Genomic DNA, 15,412 nt, shown 5'->3' on the forward strand with positions numbered 1-15,412 from the left:
CTGAGTTCATGTTTTCACTGCTCAACAGTCCTGTGACCTTGAGCAAGTTATTTAATCTATCTGTACCTCAGTTTCCCCCACTGCAAAATGGAAATTATACAAGTACCTAGATTGAATTAATACAGGTAGTCTTTTAAACAGTGCCCGACACATGACAAGCATGTGGTCACACTTTTATTGCCGTGACCACCACCATCAATTGTCTCAACAACCTTCACGAATATCCTCCACTTTATTTTTTTTTTAAGATTTATTTTTATTTGTACAAGAACTGGGGTACAGGCCAGAGGCGTGGGAGGGTGAGAGGATTCACCAGAGACAGAGTGAGGAGCAGAACAGACAGACAGACCGAACACACTGCTGAGGAGAGCAGCAGGTGAGGCAGGAGAGGTCTGCCGCACCACGCGGGCAGGCATCTCCCTGGCCGGCCGGGAATTGAACCCGTGCTGCAGAGGCTGCTGACAACTTCACAGCCCTGCACTCTGCATCACCGGGGAGGCCCAAACACCCTCCACTTTAAAGAGGCTCTGGAACTGGTTACAGTCACATTCCAGGTTGCCAAGCAGAGACCAGAATGAGGTCTGTAGGTGGCGGCCGAGCTTTCATACCCCCACACACCAAGCCTAGCCCGCCTCCCCCTCCATCCTCTTCTGGCCCTCCCCAGGCAGGCACACCGAGTTAGAGACCCACACAGGTGATCCCAGGGCTTTATTTACATGAGCAGAAGGGCTTGGCCCAGGGGCTGGGGCTTGCTGGGTTATGTACAGGGTCAGGGAGAGGGAGGTGGGATCACACGTTTAAATTACAATAGACTGGGGGTGGATCCTCGGGTTCAGGCAGCCGGGCCATCCAGGGAGGCCTCTGAAGGGATCAGAGCCACGAGAGCTGCAGAGAGAAGGGAGTAAGAGGCTGTCTGTAACCTGGGGAGGGAGGGCTGGTTAGGGCAGGATGAGGCTCGGGACGCTGGGGCAGCACAGGGAGAGCAGGGGGGTGCTGTACCGTGGCTCCTCAGGGCCTGTCTGCCTCATTTCCTCTTAAGGGAACCTTTGCTCTTCTCCTTGTCCGCTGATCTCTGCTTCTTCACCTTCTCCTCCTTCTTGTTCTTGCTGGACAGGTTCTCATACAGCTCTTCCTTATGTCTGCAAGGGGTGCAGGTCAGGAGACAGAGTGGGGTGACCCAGCCCCAGCAGCCCCCTCTGAGGCCAGGAAAACAAGGATACCTGGCCTTGTCCTACACCAAACTAGAAGCTTCATGGGGGCGCAGGTGGCATCTCACACATTAATGCCTGCACATCCCCTCAGATGGTAAGAACCAAGCTTGAACTTGAATCTCCAGGACCGTCCCCCTCATCCACTCTGGAAAGTGAGGGTCAGGCTATGGAGGAGAAGGGTAGCTGCTGGGAGGCAGCAGGGGTGCTCACTCACCTGGAGGAGGTGCGGGAAGCCTTGGCATGGGCATTCTTCATGGCTGGAGGGTAGGTGATGTTCCCATACTCCGACTCCCGCACCTTCTGGGTCTGTAGGCAGAGACGTGGCGGGAGGGCAGTGGTCCCAGCAGGGCCAGGGGATGCCCGTTGCCCCCAGATCCCTGCAGGCTTGGCTCACACATACCTGCATGACTTCCAGCTTCTTCTTGGTGGTTTCAATGAACTGTGCAATGGCCACGTAAATGAACTTGTACTGTGCCTCCGTCTGCACCATGCCTGAGCGCTGTGCCCGCACCATCTGGATGGTCTTCTGGATGTCGATGTCACAGTCCAGCCCTGGACAGGGTCACAGCTAAACTTCAGACCCAGGCAGAGGGGGACACCGGGGGCTGCTCACCTGCCTGCCCACCAGCATCCCCACAGGGACCGCTCACCCTTGGTGGAGATGCTCTCCATCAGCATGTCGATGACAATGATGGTGCCGGTGCGGCCAATGCCCGCGCTGGGGAGAGAAGCGGGCGCCATCAGAGGCCACATACCACCTGAGAGGGGGGCCCCCCATGCTCGACTCCCACATGCAGCAGGATGTAGAGAAACCAAAGCCCCAGAGAGAAGAGGTGAGGGGCCCAGGACTCTGGGCAGGCAAGCAAGGGACAGATATGCCCAGCTGTCCAGCCCTGCTTGCCACTTCAGTCAAGGGATTTCAGAGGAAGAGCTTTCAAGAGCTCAGATGCCGTCAGCATTTTCCTTCTTCCACTTCTTGTTCTGACTCCTCCTTCCTGGCTGGTGGCTAGTGCCCTCGCCCTCACCCCTGCAACCCCAAGTCCCCAAGCCTGCTGTCCCAGGCAGCCTGGGCCCTCTGGGCCCTCCCCACACCCAGAACCTGAACTGGGCCTTCTTCCACTCTCTTTGATATTTGAGCTGGACCCTGACAGCAGGGAAAGGGCAGCCCTTGAGCCAGTGGTATGTGAGGGCCATCAGGGTCAGCAGATTGGACCAGCCATGCAGTAAGAAGCCTCCCTTCTTCCTCCTCCCGCCTAGTTCACCCCCCTTGAACAAGCCAACCCCAGGAACCTCAGTCCTTACCAGCAGACCCCGGGCCCCCCTCGCCGGGCCTGTCTGTCAGGCCGGTGCCCTAAGTCGTACTCACTGTCTAATTTCAAACCCAGATTGTCAAAAATAACCCCCCTCACCCACTTCCTTCCTGTAACGTCTAAATAAAGGCCATGGGGATTTCAAGAAAATGGGGGGGTACCAGCAGGAGGGTCGTTCTTGGAGCTGGCCCTGGAGGGCAGAGTAGAGGCCCTTCGAAAGCACGTGCAGGCCCCCAGGTCCAGCCCTTCAGCCTGGCCCAGGACTTACAGTTGCTGGTGGGAAGAAGGAAGTCAAGAGCCTCACAGGCCTGGGGTCACATGGAGGGGCAGAAAGGGAAGAGAGCAAAGCAGGTTCCCATTTCTTCCCACCCTGTCTAATGTGAGTTAGTGAACCATTAACAGCACCCATTTCTGGAGGATTCACTGTGTTCCAATGATAAGGTCCATTTCATCTTCATAACGACCCTATGAGATCCTGACTTTATAGATGAGTAATCTGTGGGCCACAGAAGTTAAGTAATTTGTCGAAGGTCACACAGCCTGTGAGTGGAGGAGCTGGTATAAACCCTGAGGTTTCGCGGCCCTGCACCTTAGCCTCCCATCTACCCAGGCCAGCGGCACAAGCCCATTCTGAACTCTAGCCCTCAGGCCTGAAGAGACCCCCACCCCTCCCCCTCTGCCCCACCTGGGGTCTCCTGATTGTGAATACAAGGGCTTTGAATGGCGTTAGTGATGCTTGTATCCCTCTAGAAGTCACTCCCCAACCCCTACCACCCCTGGGGCTACGCTGGGGGGCACTGGCTGGGAAGGGGGAGCACTGAAGAAGCCGAAGCCAACTGCCAACACCTCCTTCCCAGAGTTATAGATGGAAAAAGAGAAGCCACTTTAACCCCCAGTGGGCCCTAGGGGCAGAGAACAAACAGGACAAGTAGGTCCATGTGGGAAGACAGGGGTGACCAGGCCCTCAGGCGATGTGAGCTCCTGTCCAGGCTTTCCCACTGACCAGCCAGGGGCTTGGCAGTTGCCGGACCGGTTTCCGCATCTGTGTCTGGCAGGGTTGGACTAGACAATACACCCCGGGGAGTCACAGGCACAGCTTCCAACAGCAGGGCTGGTTCAAGCTCCCCTACGTCTGGAGCCTTCAGGGAACCCAAAAGAGACTGGGGGGCTGGGGCCATTAAAGGAATTACCATGAAAACTGCCTACAACAGTGCCTGGCACCTCGTATTTACTGGCCTGTTGCTGACTTTATTATTGCTAATGTCATTCTTATCCTTGTTCTCACCTGCAATGCACGATGATGGGCCCCGCATGGGGCAGGCTATCCTGCCGCTGATTGATCTGGTCCAGGAAGCTGAGGACGCCCCCAGGTTCACTGGGGACTCCATGATCAGGCCAGCTCAGGTACTGGTAGTGCCATATCTCCCGAACCAAGTCCTCCTGGGCCAGGGACACAATGTCAGGGCCCCCTGCTTCCCCACGTGTCACTCCATCCCACCCAACCAGACAAGGAGTGGGACAGGGCAGAGACACTCACATTATTCAGCAGGGAGACCTGTAAGGTGCGGAGTTTGTACTCAGCTGCATCGTGTTCCCCACAATTGGTTACAAGATAGGATCCATAAGCGCGCTGGCTGCCTACCTCTGGCCAGTAAGGGACACATTTGTTCTGGAAAGGGGAGGGTAGAAGAGAGGAATGAGGCACAGAAGCAGGCCATTTTAGGGCCTGTTCTAGGCCTGGAGTCCTTGCTGCTGGTCCATCAACATTTGTTGGCTGAATAAACTGGCCAGGCTGGGGAGACCTGGGATCTAGCCTTAGCTCAGTCTCCCACCAGCAATGAGATCTACCCAACCACTAAACATTATAATTCATTCAACAAACATCAACTAGCATAGGCATTTTACCTAAAGCCGTGCAAATAAGGAAGAGTGGCAAACACAATTTAGTCTGTGCCCCTGTGTCTCCAGGCGCCCACAGAAAGATGGGGAAACAGGGCCTCCCTGGTGGCGCAAGGGGTTAAGCACCACACTATGAAGCAATCCACAGCCTCTGCAGCACGAGTTCGATCCCCGGCCGGCCAGGGAGCTACCCACATGGCGCAACAGACCTCTCCTGTCTTGCCCGCTGCTCCCCTCAGCAGTGTATTTCAGTCAATCTGCCTGTTCTACTCCCCACTCTGTCTCTGGTGAATCCTCTCACCCCCACACCTCTGGCCTGTGCCCCAGCTCTTGTATGCATAAATAGATAAATCTTAAAAAAAAAAAAAATGGGGAAACAGGAAAGCACGGGGCTGCTCAGGAGCACGGCAGAGGGAGGGGCTCATTCTCCCTGTAGGTTATGGAGGAAATCAGAGGCGGCTTCATGAAGGAGGGCGCATTGAGCTGGGTCTTCAAAAAGGAGGAGCCTGTCCCGCACAGATAGTGCAGAGAAAGGAAGTCACTTGGGGGGGGGTCGGGGGAGGGTGGGGAGGCGGGGGTGGAATAAGCTCCTTCAAAGGTGTGGGAACATGAAGGACCTGCTCTGGGGGGCATGGAGGGTCTCAAGGCAGCCAGCAGGCCTGGGGAGGCAGGATGGAGAGGCAGGCTTTAGAGAGAGCCTTCATCCAAAAGGCAAGCGGGGGCCACGGAAGTGTCTACAGAGAGGGGCAGCTGGGAGTGGGGTGGGCTTTGGTGGGGTCACTTTGACTCTGGAGAGGAGGGTGCTGTTGAGGGAGGGGGCAGCCTGAAGGCAGGGAAGGAGCAGACTCCAGAGAGATCTGAGGCTAAGGGGACAGGAGGAGCAGCTGCGGGATAGGCCAGCTGCGGGAAGCTGGGAGGAATGTTTGCTTCAGGAGCCTCTAAGGAAGAAGGCCCATTTAAAAAGGGTCTGGAGAGGCAAAAGAGCCCGAGGTTGGAAGCAGGGGCCTGGAAGTCCATGTGTAGCTGAGGCCGTCCCTGTGCCTCAGTTTCCCAACAAGGGCTAAACCTTTGCCCAGCAGGTGCCTTCCTGCCCTGGCATCCCAAGTTACTTTGGTTTCACAGTGGTGGACAAACACTGAGGGGGGTTGGCGCAGCAGAGCCCTACCCGGCCTTTCTCCACCTCCCTGGTGGTCATGACGATGACACGGCTGTTCTCCTGCCAGATCATCTGCCAGAAGTCATTGACGGTGGCATCCAAGCAGCCCTGGCTGGCGATGTAGGTCTTAGCGTTTTCATCAGGGCCTAGCAGCTGGTTCTAGGTATAAATGCAGGGGTGCAGGCCGGGACTGTGAGCTCCTTGCCCCCATCACCCTCATCCTCCAAGCCAGCAGCTCTTACTCTGCCCACATGCTGTGTCTCTGGACCTGGTGTCCCAGGAGATGGGGAATCCCCAGGGCCTGGCCTCCCCTCCCATGCAACCAGTGGGCACCACCAACCTTGACGTAGTTGGCATTGATGTAGTCGGACCCCGGGATGTTACTGTCCCGTCCCTGCAGGATTACTCGGCTATGGTCGACTGGGAGTGAGCAGAGAAAAGGGCCAGGGTCAGGTAGGAGGATCCTGCCCCTGGATCAGACCTTTCCTGAGCTTAAAGGCCGTTCTGTCCCAGAAGCACGAGGCTCTCAGCACTGTGGGCAGCAGGGTGGGGATCTGCATGGGGTATGTGCTGGGGGAGGTTTCAGAGGGAGGAGGGGTGGGGTCCTGGGTAGAGCCTCTTGGGAGGAAGGAAGTCTCGGCCAAGTGGGACGAACTGGGGTAGAGACCCTAAGAAATTGTGGGAAGGCGGGTCAGGGAAGGGGCGTCTGAACAGACACTGCCCCGGGAGAGGAGGCTCACAGGGGAGAATGTTCTTGTAACGGTTCTTGCTCTTATTCTCTGGCCGCTGTCCTTCCAGCCGCTGGTGCAAGTTCTTCACCTCCTGCTTCTGTAGACTCTGAGGGGTGAAAAGGGGAGATGGAGCATTGCACCCCCCGCCAGATAACACAGGGCAGATCTGTATGCTTGGTGGGTAGAGAGGGATGCTGACTGCCCTGCTGGAACCCAGCACGCACCTCAAACTCCTCCCAGAAGCCGGCCTTGGCTGTCTCCTCTGATTCCTGCTTCTTGTTCAGTTCCAAGACCCGGTTCTCAATGTCAGCTGCGTTCACCCGAGTGGCGTAGTATGGCTGGGGTGGGGGAGGGTGAGAAGTCAGCCATGTAGAGATGTCAGAAGCAACCAAGGCTGGGAGCTGGCTCAGGGGAAGGGGGAGGCTCCCAGGCCCATCCCTCACCTGCCGCAGGTAGACGAAGGTGCCTGAGGCCTCCTCAATCCCCGTCTTTTTGAAATGTTCCACCAGGTCCGTGAGGCTGTCAAAGGTCTCTGAACCTCCCACTGTGTAGCGTCCACCCTGGGGGGTACAAAGTCAGGTCACCCACACGGGCCAATTCTCCTTCCCCGACCCCCAGCCTTGGAAGGAAGCCAAACCCACCCACGCACGGCACAGCTGGGAGTCCCAGCAGCAAGCCTCCCCCACTGCCAAGCCGCCTTACCTCACACATGACCTTGATATGGGTGACCCTGAGTAGGGAGCCTGGGCCAGCCTTGGGCTGGTCGCTGAGCACAGACAGCACGAAATCGCCAGGCTGGCTGAGACTCTCACGCACGAGGAACGTCCAGGGCTCACCCTTGGCCTGCAGCAGTGTCTCTGCCTGCGCCCCAGACATGTGGCCATGGTACCATCTAGAGGAGGCAACATCGGGGAAGGTGAGGCCTAAGCCAAGGAGCAGGCACTGAGCAGACATCCAGAGAGGGGCAGGAAAATGAGTGCCTAGGCTGGGCCAGGCACCCTTCCAAGTGCTTTCAAATCTACCACATTTCGGTCCATTACTCTCACAAATATGCCGAGAAATGAGTACTTATTCCCATTTTACAGATGAGGAAACTGAGGCTGGGGGTTGCACACTGGCCTAAGGCCTTGACTGATAACAGGCAAGTCTCAGGAGTCCCACTAATGCAGAAGGGCAGGCCAGATTCAGAATATTTGGATATCTGGAGAGAAACTGAGGCAGTGGTGCCTTGAAAGATTGGGTTGGACCATAAAAGGACAGAAACCAAGAGAAATGCAGACAGGGGCCAAACCACAGAGAGTCATGAAGACAGGAGAGCTAGAGGAAGTAACAAAGGAGGTACACCAGGGAGAACCCCCAGGGAGGCAGGGAAGACAGACAACACTATGGGGAAAGAGTGGTGTAGGGGGCTCCCGGGTGCCCAGGGTGACATCACTGAAGGGCAGTCTCAGGACTTAAAGAGGTTCAGGGGGCACCAGGGGGCAGAAAGCAGAACTAGGACCTTTCCCCAAAGCATACCCCCTTCCCAGGAGGAAACTGTACCTCACAATGCCCGCCCCACAGGAAACCACGTGATGGAAAAAACACAAAACTCCTTCTGGGGAGAGAGTGAGAAGTGAGGTTGTGAGGTTTCCTCAGCAAAGGCACCAGGGGAGGGGGGTGCATTTTCCAACCGCAGGGATGGGGGGAAGGAGGGAGGGGCCATCTGTCCAGCCCCGGCTCACTCCTGCCCAAAGGAGATTGCAGTTCAGAGACCTCAGGGGTGCCGCCCGCCCGGGTCCAAGAGCCTCCTGGGTAACCCCATTCCACCTCTCAGGGATAGGCCAGAGCCCCCCAGGCAACAGAGAGGGGTTTCACCCTCTTCCCCCAGGCCCCAGGATGAGGAAGTTTCCATGCAAATGTCAGGCTGACCACAGGCAAAGAGCTAGAAAAAAAAAAGGGAGAAATGCAAATTCCCCAAGAGGAGGAGGGGCAGCAGCCAGAGGCCGGGAAATACAGAGGTTGGGAGAGAGAGCTTCCCGGGCCCACACACACCTAGGGTCAGGGGTGAGACTGCGGGGAACCCAAAGGGCCTCTGAAGGCAGCTTCCCTCATCTTGATTCCCTCCCTTCCCAAGCTGCTCCCAAGCAATGTGCACCCCAGCCTCAGTCTTCTCCCCAGGGGGATCGGCTTGGCTCCTCCTTCCCTCTTCCAGCTCCATCCGCAACCTACTGTTTCTCCCTGGTCTCCTCCACCCCTCACCCTCCAACGGGCTTCGGGGAAGGAAGGAGAAGCTTCCTTCTGACTTGAGAAGCTCAAGAGGGTCTGGCGGCAAACCGCCTGCGAATGTTATGGGTGGGAAGTAGGAAAAGGGCAAGAAAGTACAAAGAAGCGTGGCTGTGAACCAAGGCCTGCGCCTTGGCCTTCACTCCTACAGAGGAGGCTTCCAAGGCAGTGAATGATGGCTTCGTGCTGACTGGGAAAAAGTCTCCAGTGGTGATACTAGACCACCTTCGCTTCATTCTGTTGTAAGTTTTAATCAATGACTTGAGCAAAAATAGTGGTGCAGGCTGGGAAGTGAGCACCTCAGAAAGATGGAGAACAGACAGAATTTAGGATCGGCATCATTTCAACAATCAACACAGATGCTGCACAAGGGCAAGTTGGCTTGGCCAGAGAAGGGTGGGAAAAAACCCTAGTTACTCAGCTGCTCTTCCCCCTCACAGGAGCTGTCATTGAGATGCAGCTACCAAAATGAACCACAGTGTAATGGGGATCCTTGGGGTCTCCCTCCTGTGGTACATGCTTTAGGGAGACCACACAGGACCTAGCCAATCCAGGTCTGGGGACCACATCTGGAGTCAGCAGGGAAAAGGAAATGCCTTGAGTATCACCAGCACCCAGATATTAGGTAGGCCCTTATACACATGAGCCAAGACGACACAAACTTCAATGACCTGTGTTCAGGACAAGGAAGCGGTCATGTTCTGTCCAGCCCTAGAGGACAGACCCACCCTCGTGGGCTGCTGAGATAAGACACTAAGTGTCCTCTGATCGTCCCCTAAACATCTCCCTGGATTCACCTGCACTGGGGGGAGGACTAGTTATAGGAAGGCAGATTTAGTTCCACAGGATTAAGAGCTTTCTAACAACAGAACTGGAGCCGGCCAGCCACGAGGAGACGCCTCTGTCACTAGTAGGGCCTGGGTGGCAGTTGGCCAGTTGCTTCCTTAGGGGTAGAGGGAAAGGGGTGAGTGGCCAGTGCCCTGAGATATGGGGGGCACAGGATCATCCTTTTCCATGGAGGAAAGAGGCCTATGGAGCCCCCAACAGAAGCAGAGTGGGAAGCAGTCTTAGCTGGCGATGGAAGCCAGCCTGTCCTGCCTGGGCTGGGCTGGGGAGCCCCTCACCTCTCACTGGTGGGGTCAGAGCAGTTAAGTGGGTACTTGAGGTAGATGATGGTGCCATCGCGGTCCTGCAGGACACCCTGCTGCTGCGTGTAGTACTCCACCAGCTCTGTGAGTGTGGCGAACTTCTCCCCTCCATACAGGTCGTAGAAATCCCCGGAGTTCTGGATCCGAATATGGGTCACCTGATCCCTCACCCTGCAGGACATGGGGTGGCGAGGCCAGTGGGTTGTGGGGGGTGGCAGCAGCTGACCACGGCGCACACACAGGAATGGGGTGACAAAGACAGGGACACACAGGGACAGAATTAGGGAACCCCACCACCCTGGGAAAGCCAGGAAGGAGCTGATGAAATACATACAGGTCCAGGCGGGCGTTGCGGCCACCTACCTGACGGAAAGGGAGAAGTCGCCCTGGTTCTTGCGACTAGGCCGAGCCAGGAAGCTCCCGTCCACTCCGCGGCCCTTGAGCAGGGTCTCTGCATCCACTCCACTGAGGTCTCGGTGAAACCACCTGAAAAACCGAAGGGCAGTTAGGCAGGGTCCCATGGGCCCCCGGGCCCCCGGGCCCCCTGGCCCCCTTGCTGACTTCTTCCGCGGCCCGGCCACGGGCCCTTACCTCACCATCCTGGAGAGGGCTCCCCCAGAGGAAGGGGGTGCAGGGAACGAGGAGGTACAGCGAGTCAGGGGAGGGAGACCTCTGGAGCTTGGTCTCCCACAGGGCTCTCTGCGCCCAGGACTCCTCACCACCCTACAGTCCTGGCTCAGGGGCTGCCACTCCACTGGCCTGGGGCAGGCGACAGGGCGGGGACAGGAAGGGGCGCGGCCGACCCCTTGGGGAACTCACTCATACTTCTCGTTTTAGAGCGGAGTGGAGAAAAGCTGGGTTGGGTGGCAGTGGGGGTGGGGGTGGGGACGAGGCCCACTTCCCACACGTCTGCCCTCGGTGTCCTCAGCATGCGTGACACCACACAAAAGTGACAACACACATAAAAAGGACATATGTGTGCCTTGCGCCCTCCAGGCAGGGGTTATACTTCATACAAGTGAAGCCACACAGTCACACACCATCTCTTCCTCCTCCACCAGTGGCTTCCACACAACCTTCCCAGGTCCAAACTACTAATAATGAAGGTGACGACTATCATTTAATGGAGTCTTATTCCACGCCAGGTGCGGGCCATGCTGCTGTTTACAGGCCTTGTCTGATGTCTTCCTCACAATAGCCTAAGAAGCAGGTACTACCTCCTCCCCACTTTACAGATAAGGAACCTGAGGCCCAGGGAAGGAAGGGGATTTGCCTGGAGTCATCCGAGTCATCCGAGTCATCCCGGCAATAAGTGCAGGGCTGGGATGCAAACCCAGACCATCAGGTTCCAAAGCCAGTGATTTTAGCTACTAAATGCCAGCCCTCGGGGCTCCAGAGAACTGAGGCTGGGGAGATTCCCAGTTCTTTGGGGCCACAGTGGGAAGGGAAATCTGATGGATGAGATGATGGTGATGCAGGGGCCTACGACGGAGGGTTCCTCACCTCCTCTGACGTGCACATCTGCAGAGACACCATGGATAGAGGGAAGGAGCCCTGCACAGCCCCGTCTCCCCGCGCCGTTTCTGCTTCTTGGTTCTTGGCTTTTGTCCTGCTGCCCCAAGCATGTGGTCAGAGTCAAGGACGGGTGGGAGGAGAAGAAGATGAGGGCAGAGGCTCCTTGAGTCTGTCTGTCCTACGCCTGGCCACAGGTTCATGTGAGTCAGTCTGGTTTGAATCCCCCAGACCTGAGGGCTGAGGTCCCCACCATGACTGACATTGTCAAAGCTGGCTGACCTTGGGAGGCCCTAAGCACAGAAAGCATGTGATGCTCCTTTTCTGCGGTTCCCAATATACATACAAACACCCACAAAAAAAGACAGGAGGGAAGGACCCAAGAAAGGATCCATGCGAACTCCCAAGATGGCTTCCCCTGGGGTAGACAGTGGGTGAAGAGGTTGGGGGGCAGGCCAGGAGAGATACTGACGTCTTTCTCCCTTACCCCTCTTTGAATGCCATCCTGGGGAGGGTGGGGATCATACATTATTTTTATAAAGATAAGTAAATTGACAGGCAAATGGCCATTTCTGTTGAATCGCTCTCCATCACAATCTGGGTGGCTCTCATGGGTGTTGATACAACCACCTGTTAAATATACTGCGCGTCCCCAAAGATTGAGGAAAACTAAGGAAGCATTAAAGCCCGCCCATCAAAGTCTATTTTTCCTAGGATGACTACTTTATCGTGCTTTGAAACATCAAAGAACAGTTTTCCCCTCCAAAAACAGGTCTCTGTCCCCCCGCCCTTCTTTCTGGTGCCTTGGGGAACTTGCTTGGTCTGTTGGTTGTGTGGTCTAACACTCGCTACCCTTCCGTCTTAGACCGCCACCCCGAAAGACCACATGAGGGGCAGGACGGGGTGTCTGCACAGTCAGCTCCACCACAGGGGGGTCCATGGCCCGCCTCGCTCATCTCTGAACGTTCAACACTTAGCATGAAGCCTCACACAGAGCACGTTTCCAATAAACAAGCTCATCAGCGCTCCCGCATGTACATGGCCGCCAGGCCAGCCTCACGGCCGTACAGTCACCCTGCTTGACAGACACATACGCACAGAGTTCCACGACGTGAGCAGACATTTCTGGTCCAATGAAACCCCCTCCTTACCTGGCCACCCCACCCTGACCACCTGTGAAGTTGCAGGTCCTCATGGGGCACCCTGGCCTCTGCCCCTCTCTTCAGGGCTTTAACCCACTCAATGAGAAAAAACTAACTGTACCAGAAACTTCTGTGTGGTAGAAGGAACAGGAATTTCTCTGAAAGGAGTCAGACCAGAAGACAGACAGGGATGGTCTGCCGTCCCTGGGCAGGAGAATAAAGCTTCATCACCTCCCTTCCTTTGGCATAGATCACGAAATTTTACACTTACACAAACACAATCCCATGTGGGCCCCAGGTGGCCCTGTGATGTAGGAATTATTTTCCTCCGTTTTTAAAGGAGGAAGACAAAATCAAGGATACTGAGAGTTACAAAATCAAGTGTCTGATAATTAAAAAGAGAAAATCATTCACTTGGAAAACAGGGAGATAAAATGGAGGTGAAGACGGATGGCAGTGCAGAAAGGAAGGTTGTAGAGAGAGCAAAGAAATCTCTGGAAAGTTATTCAACCTCCCTGAGTCTCAGTATCCCTATTTGATAAATGGGCTTAACAATATTTCCCAAACACAAATATAAGAAGCAAAAGAGTGTTGTGAGGTTTCATGCCAACAGCATTACGTTGCTTTTTTTTTTTTACTCACTAGATTATTTTTTTTTATTTTTTTTTTTATAGAGGCATGCTTTATTTATTTGTTTGCTGGTTGGTTTGTTTGTTTTGTTTATACATGCACTGGGTACAGTCAGAAGCCCGGGAGGGTGAGAGAATTCACCAGAGCCAGAGCGGGGAGCAGAGCAGGCAGAAGGACCGAAGTGCACTGCTGAGGGGAGCAGCGGGCGGCAGGAGAGGTCTGCGCGCCATGTGGGACCCTCCTCCGGTGGCCGGGGAGCAGCCGGGGATCGAACAGGCGCTGCAGAGGTTGCGGGCAGCTTCGCAACCCAGCGCTCAACCGCTGCGCCACCGGGGAGGCCCTACTCACTAGATTATTGATCTATTACAAAGACTACTGAAAGGCAGGAATCAACAGCCCAAAGGAAGAGATGCACAGGGCGAGGCATGGAGAGAAAGCTCAGAGCGTCCAGGCCTCTGCAGGGAAACAGTTCTCCCTCAAATCTTCACCAGCCCAGGGACCTCCCTGGTGGCACAAGGTGTTGAGCGCAGCGCTGAAGCTGCCTGCAGCCTCTGCAGTGCAAGTTCGATCCCCGGCCAGGGAGCTACCCACATGGTGCAGCAGACCTCTCCTGTCTCACCCGCTGCTCCTCTCAGCAGTGTACTTTGGTCTATCTGCCTGTTCTGTTCCCCACTCTGTCTCTGGTGAATCCTCTCACCTCCCATACCTCTGGCCTGTACCCCAATTCTTATAATCATAAATAAATAAGTTAAAAAAAAAATCCCCACCAAACCCAAAAAATCTTCACCAAACCCATGGGTCTTATTACTTGTCTTAAGTCACTTGTTGAAGGTCATAATCAAGTGGGCAAACCAAGGCTGTTTGATGCATCCCACCCACTGCACTGCAAGGGTGGGGGGGCTTCAGCAGGGCAGCGGGGTGGGCATGGGAATAGTCAGGAGCGAGCAGGGGAAGATGGGAAGCTGACACTCCCTCATTGGTGGCACTAGGGTGGCACCTGTACAGGAGCCACTGGAGCAGGGCTGGGATGTGAGCAGAACGATGTGGCCAGCAAGATCGGAGAGCATCACAGAAAGCACAGAGGCCAGGCCGACGGACGAATAATGGGTTCTGCACAGTGAGGCCTCACCAGCCACCTGGTGGGAAAATGTCTGTGGCAGGAACATGGAAGGGGGGATCATAGACCGGGAGCCTCATTACGAACCCCACGGACAGGGCTGACAGTGAGGAGGTGCACGCTAGGGGAGGCGGACCACACAGAAAGGAAGGGCAGAGGTGAGAATGTGAAACAAGAACCAGCAGGATGTGGGGGTGACCAGCTCCAACAGTCCCAGCAGCAGGTCTTCATTTAGAATATCCAAACTCCAACACATGCACGCTGGCCTGGCTCTGCCTCCTTCTCCGCTGGCTGCTTTCCTTCCCCTTTATTCCCACAGCAGGACCTCTGCACTCGCAGCTCCCTCTTCCCAAGGGTAGCTGGCTCACCAGGTATGGGCTCACCTGTCACCTCCTCAGGAAAGCCCTCAGGATTCTTCCAGCTGGTGATGCTTTCAGCACCCCCAGCCACCTGCTGGCACACGAAGTGGTTTCATTTTCTGAGTAACAATTCTGAAAAATCTGCAATTACCCTCTTCATGGTGTTCTCTATAGTGCAGTCTCCCAGTGAGATGAAGCTCCCTGAGGGCAGGGCCCCATATGTCCTGTCCACTGCAGCACCAGCCATTGAACAGGACCTGGACTATCACCGACATGCATTGGCATTATCGGTGAATGGAAGATGCAGGAGAGGGGGAGGCCAAGGGAAAATGAAGGAAACTGGAAGACAGGCCAGGGGTCGGGAGGCTAAGTAGCACTTTCTGGAGTTTGCCTCTCAGATACATTATATTTCAGGTGATGTGGACCACCCAGGGGGACAGCACCTTAGCAGGCAGCAGAGCAGGGGACCAGAGGCTGGAGGGGGAAATGCAATGGTGAGAATAAAAACCCATCCTTTCAGAGGAGCAGTGCTATAGGGGTAGGTGGACAGAGCGCATGAACAGGCCTGGGTTCCTCGCTTATTAGGGGGAGGTAGTATATAGGGACAGGAAGCAGACCCAGAGGATTCAGGGCCACATACCTGTCAGGAGCTACCATGAACACTGTTCCCTACCCCCTCCCAACCCAACAGGAGGCTGCTGCACTCAGGTGGAGCAGGGGACTTACCCACGGGACAGCATCTCCCCAGAGGGATGAGTCACAGGCAGAGGGCCACAGGGGCGGGGCTGAGCCAGGGCACAGCTGTTCAGTGGCCCAAACCAGGTAATGAAGAGTCTCAGAACCCAGCCTTCCTTCCCAAAGCTGCCCGCCAGGCCAATGGCACCTCAGGGACAGGCCCCTGGACTAAAGATCCCCGGAAAAGGGACAGGTGG

At 55.7% G+C, this 15,412-nt stretch overlaps 1 protein-coding gene across 2 annotated transcripts; it reads right to left on the reverse strand.

Annotated features, from left to right (window-relative positions):
- Positions 1–221: 221 nt before the first annotated feature.
- Positions 222–15,388, reverse strand: PTPN6 (protein tyrosine phosphatase non-receptor type 6). Of its 2 annotated transcripts, none has more exons than XM_037514422.2 (16): positions 15,207–15,388; positions 10,084–10,206; positions 9,697–9,891; positions 7,010–7,199; positions 6,751–6,867; positions 6,532–6,645; positions 6,317–6,413; positions 5,917–5,996; positions 5,586–5,735; positions 4,059–4,190; positions 3,807–3,961; positions 1,862–1,929; positions 1,612–1,763; positions 1,426–1,517; positions 1,000–1,139; positions 222–885 (listed from the first exon to the last, which is right to left on the reverse strand). In XM_037514422.2, exons 1-15 carry the CDS (start codon positions 15,218–15,220, stop codon positions 1,025–1,027), a joined length of 1,794 nt encoding a protein of 597 aa, XP_037370319.1. In that variant the 5' UTR covers positions 15,221–15,388; the 3' UTR covers positions 222–885; positions 1,000–1,024. The 2 variants fall into 2 exon arrangements, with proteins under 2 accessions (XP_037370319.1, XP_037370320.1); XM_037514423.2 differs by lacking the exon at positions 15,207–15,388 and adding an exon at positions 10,312–10,503.
- Positions 15,389–15,412: the final 24 nt, after the last annotated feature.

Source organism: Talpa occidentalis, unplaced genomic scaffold (genome assembly GCF_014898055.3).
Source record: "Talpa occidentalis isolate TD23 unplaced genomic scaffold, MPIMG_talOcc4v2.1 talOcc4.16, whole genome shotgun sequence".
In the NCBI taxonomy this organism is placed as follows: Eukaryota; Metazoa; Chordata; class Mammalia; order Eulipotyphla; family Talpidae; genus Talpa; species Talpa occidentalis.

Coding starts and splice junctions, on each gene's coding strand:
- PTPN6 (XM_037514422.2), bottom strand. Junction 6,414..6,531: donor GCTTCTGGGAGGAGTTTGAG/GTGCGTGCTGGG, acceptor TTCACCCCTCAG/AGTCTACAGAAGCAGGAGGT. Junction 1,140..1,425: donor GCTTCCCGCACCTCCTCCAG/GTGAGTGAGCAC, acceptor CACCCCTTGCAG/ACATAAGGAAGAGCTGTATG.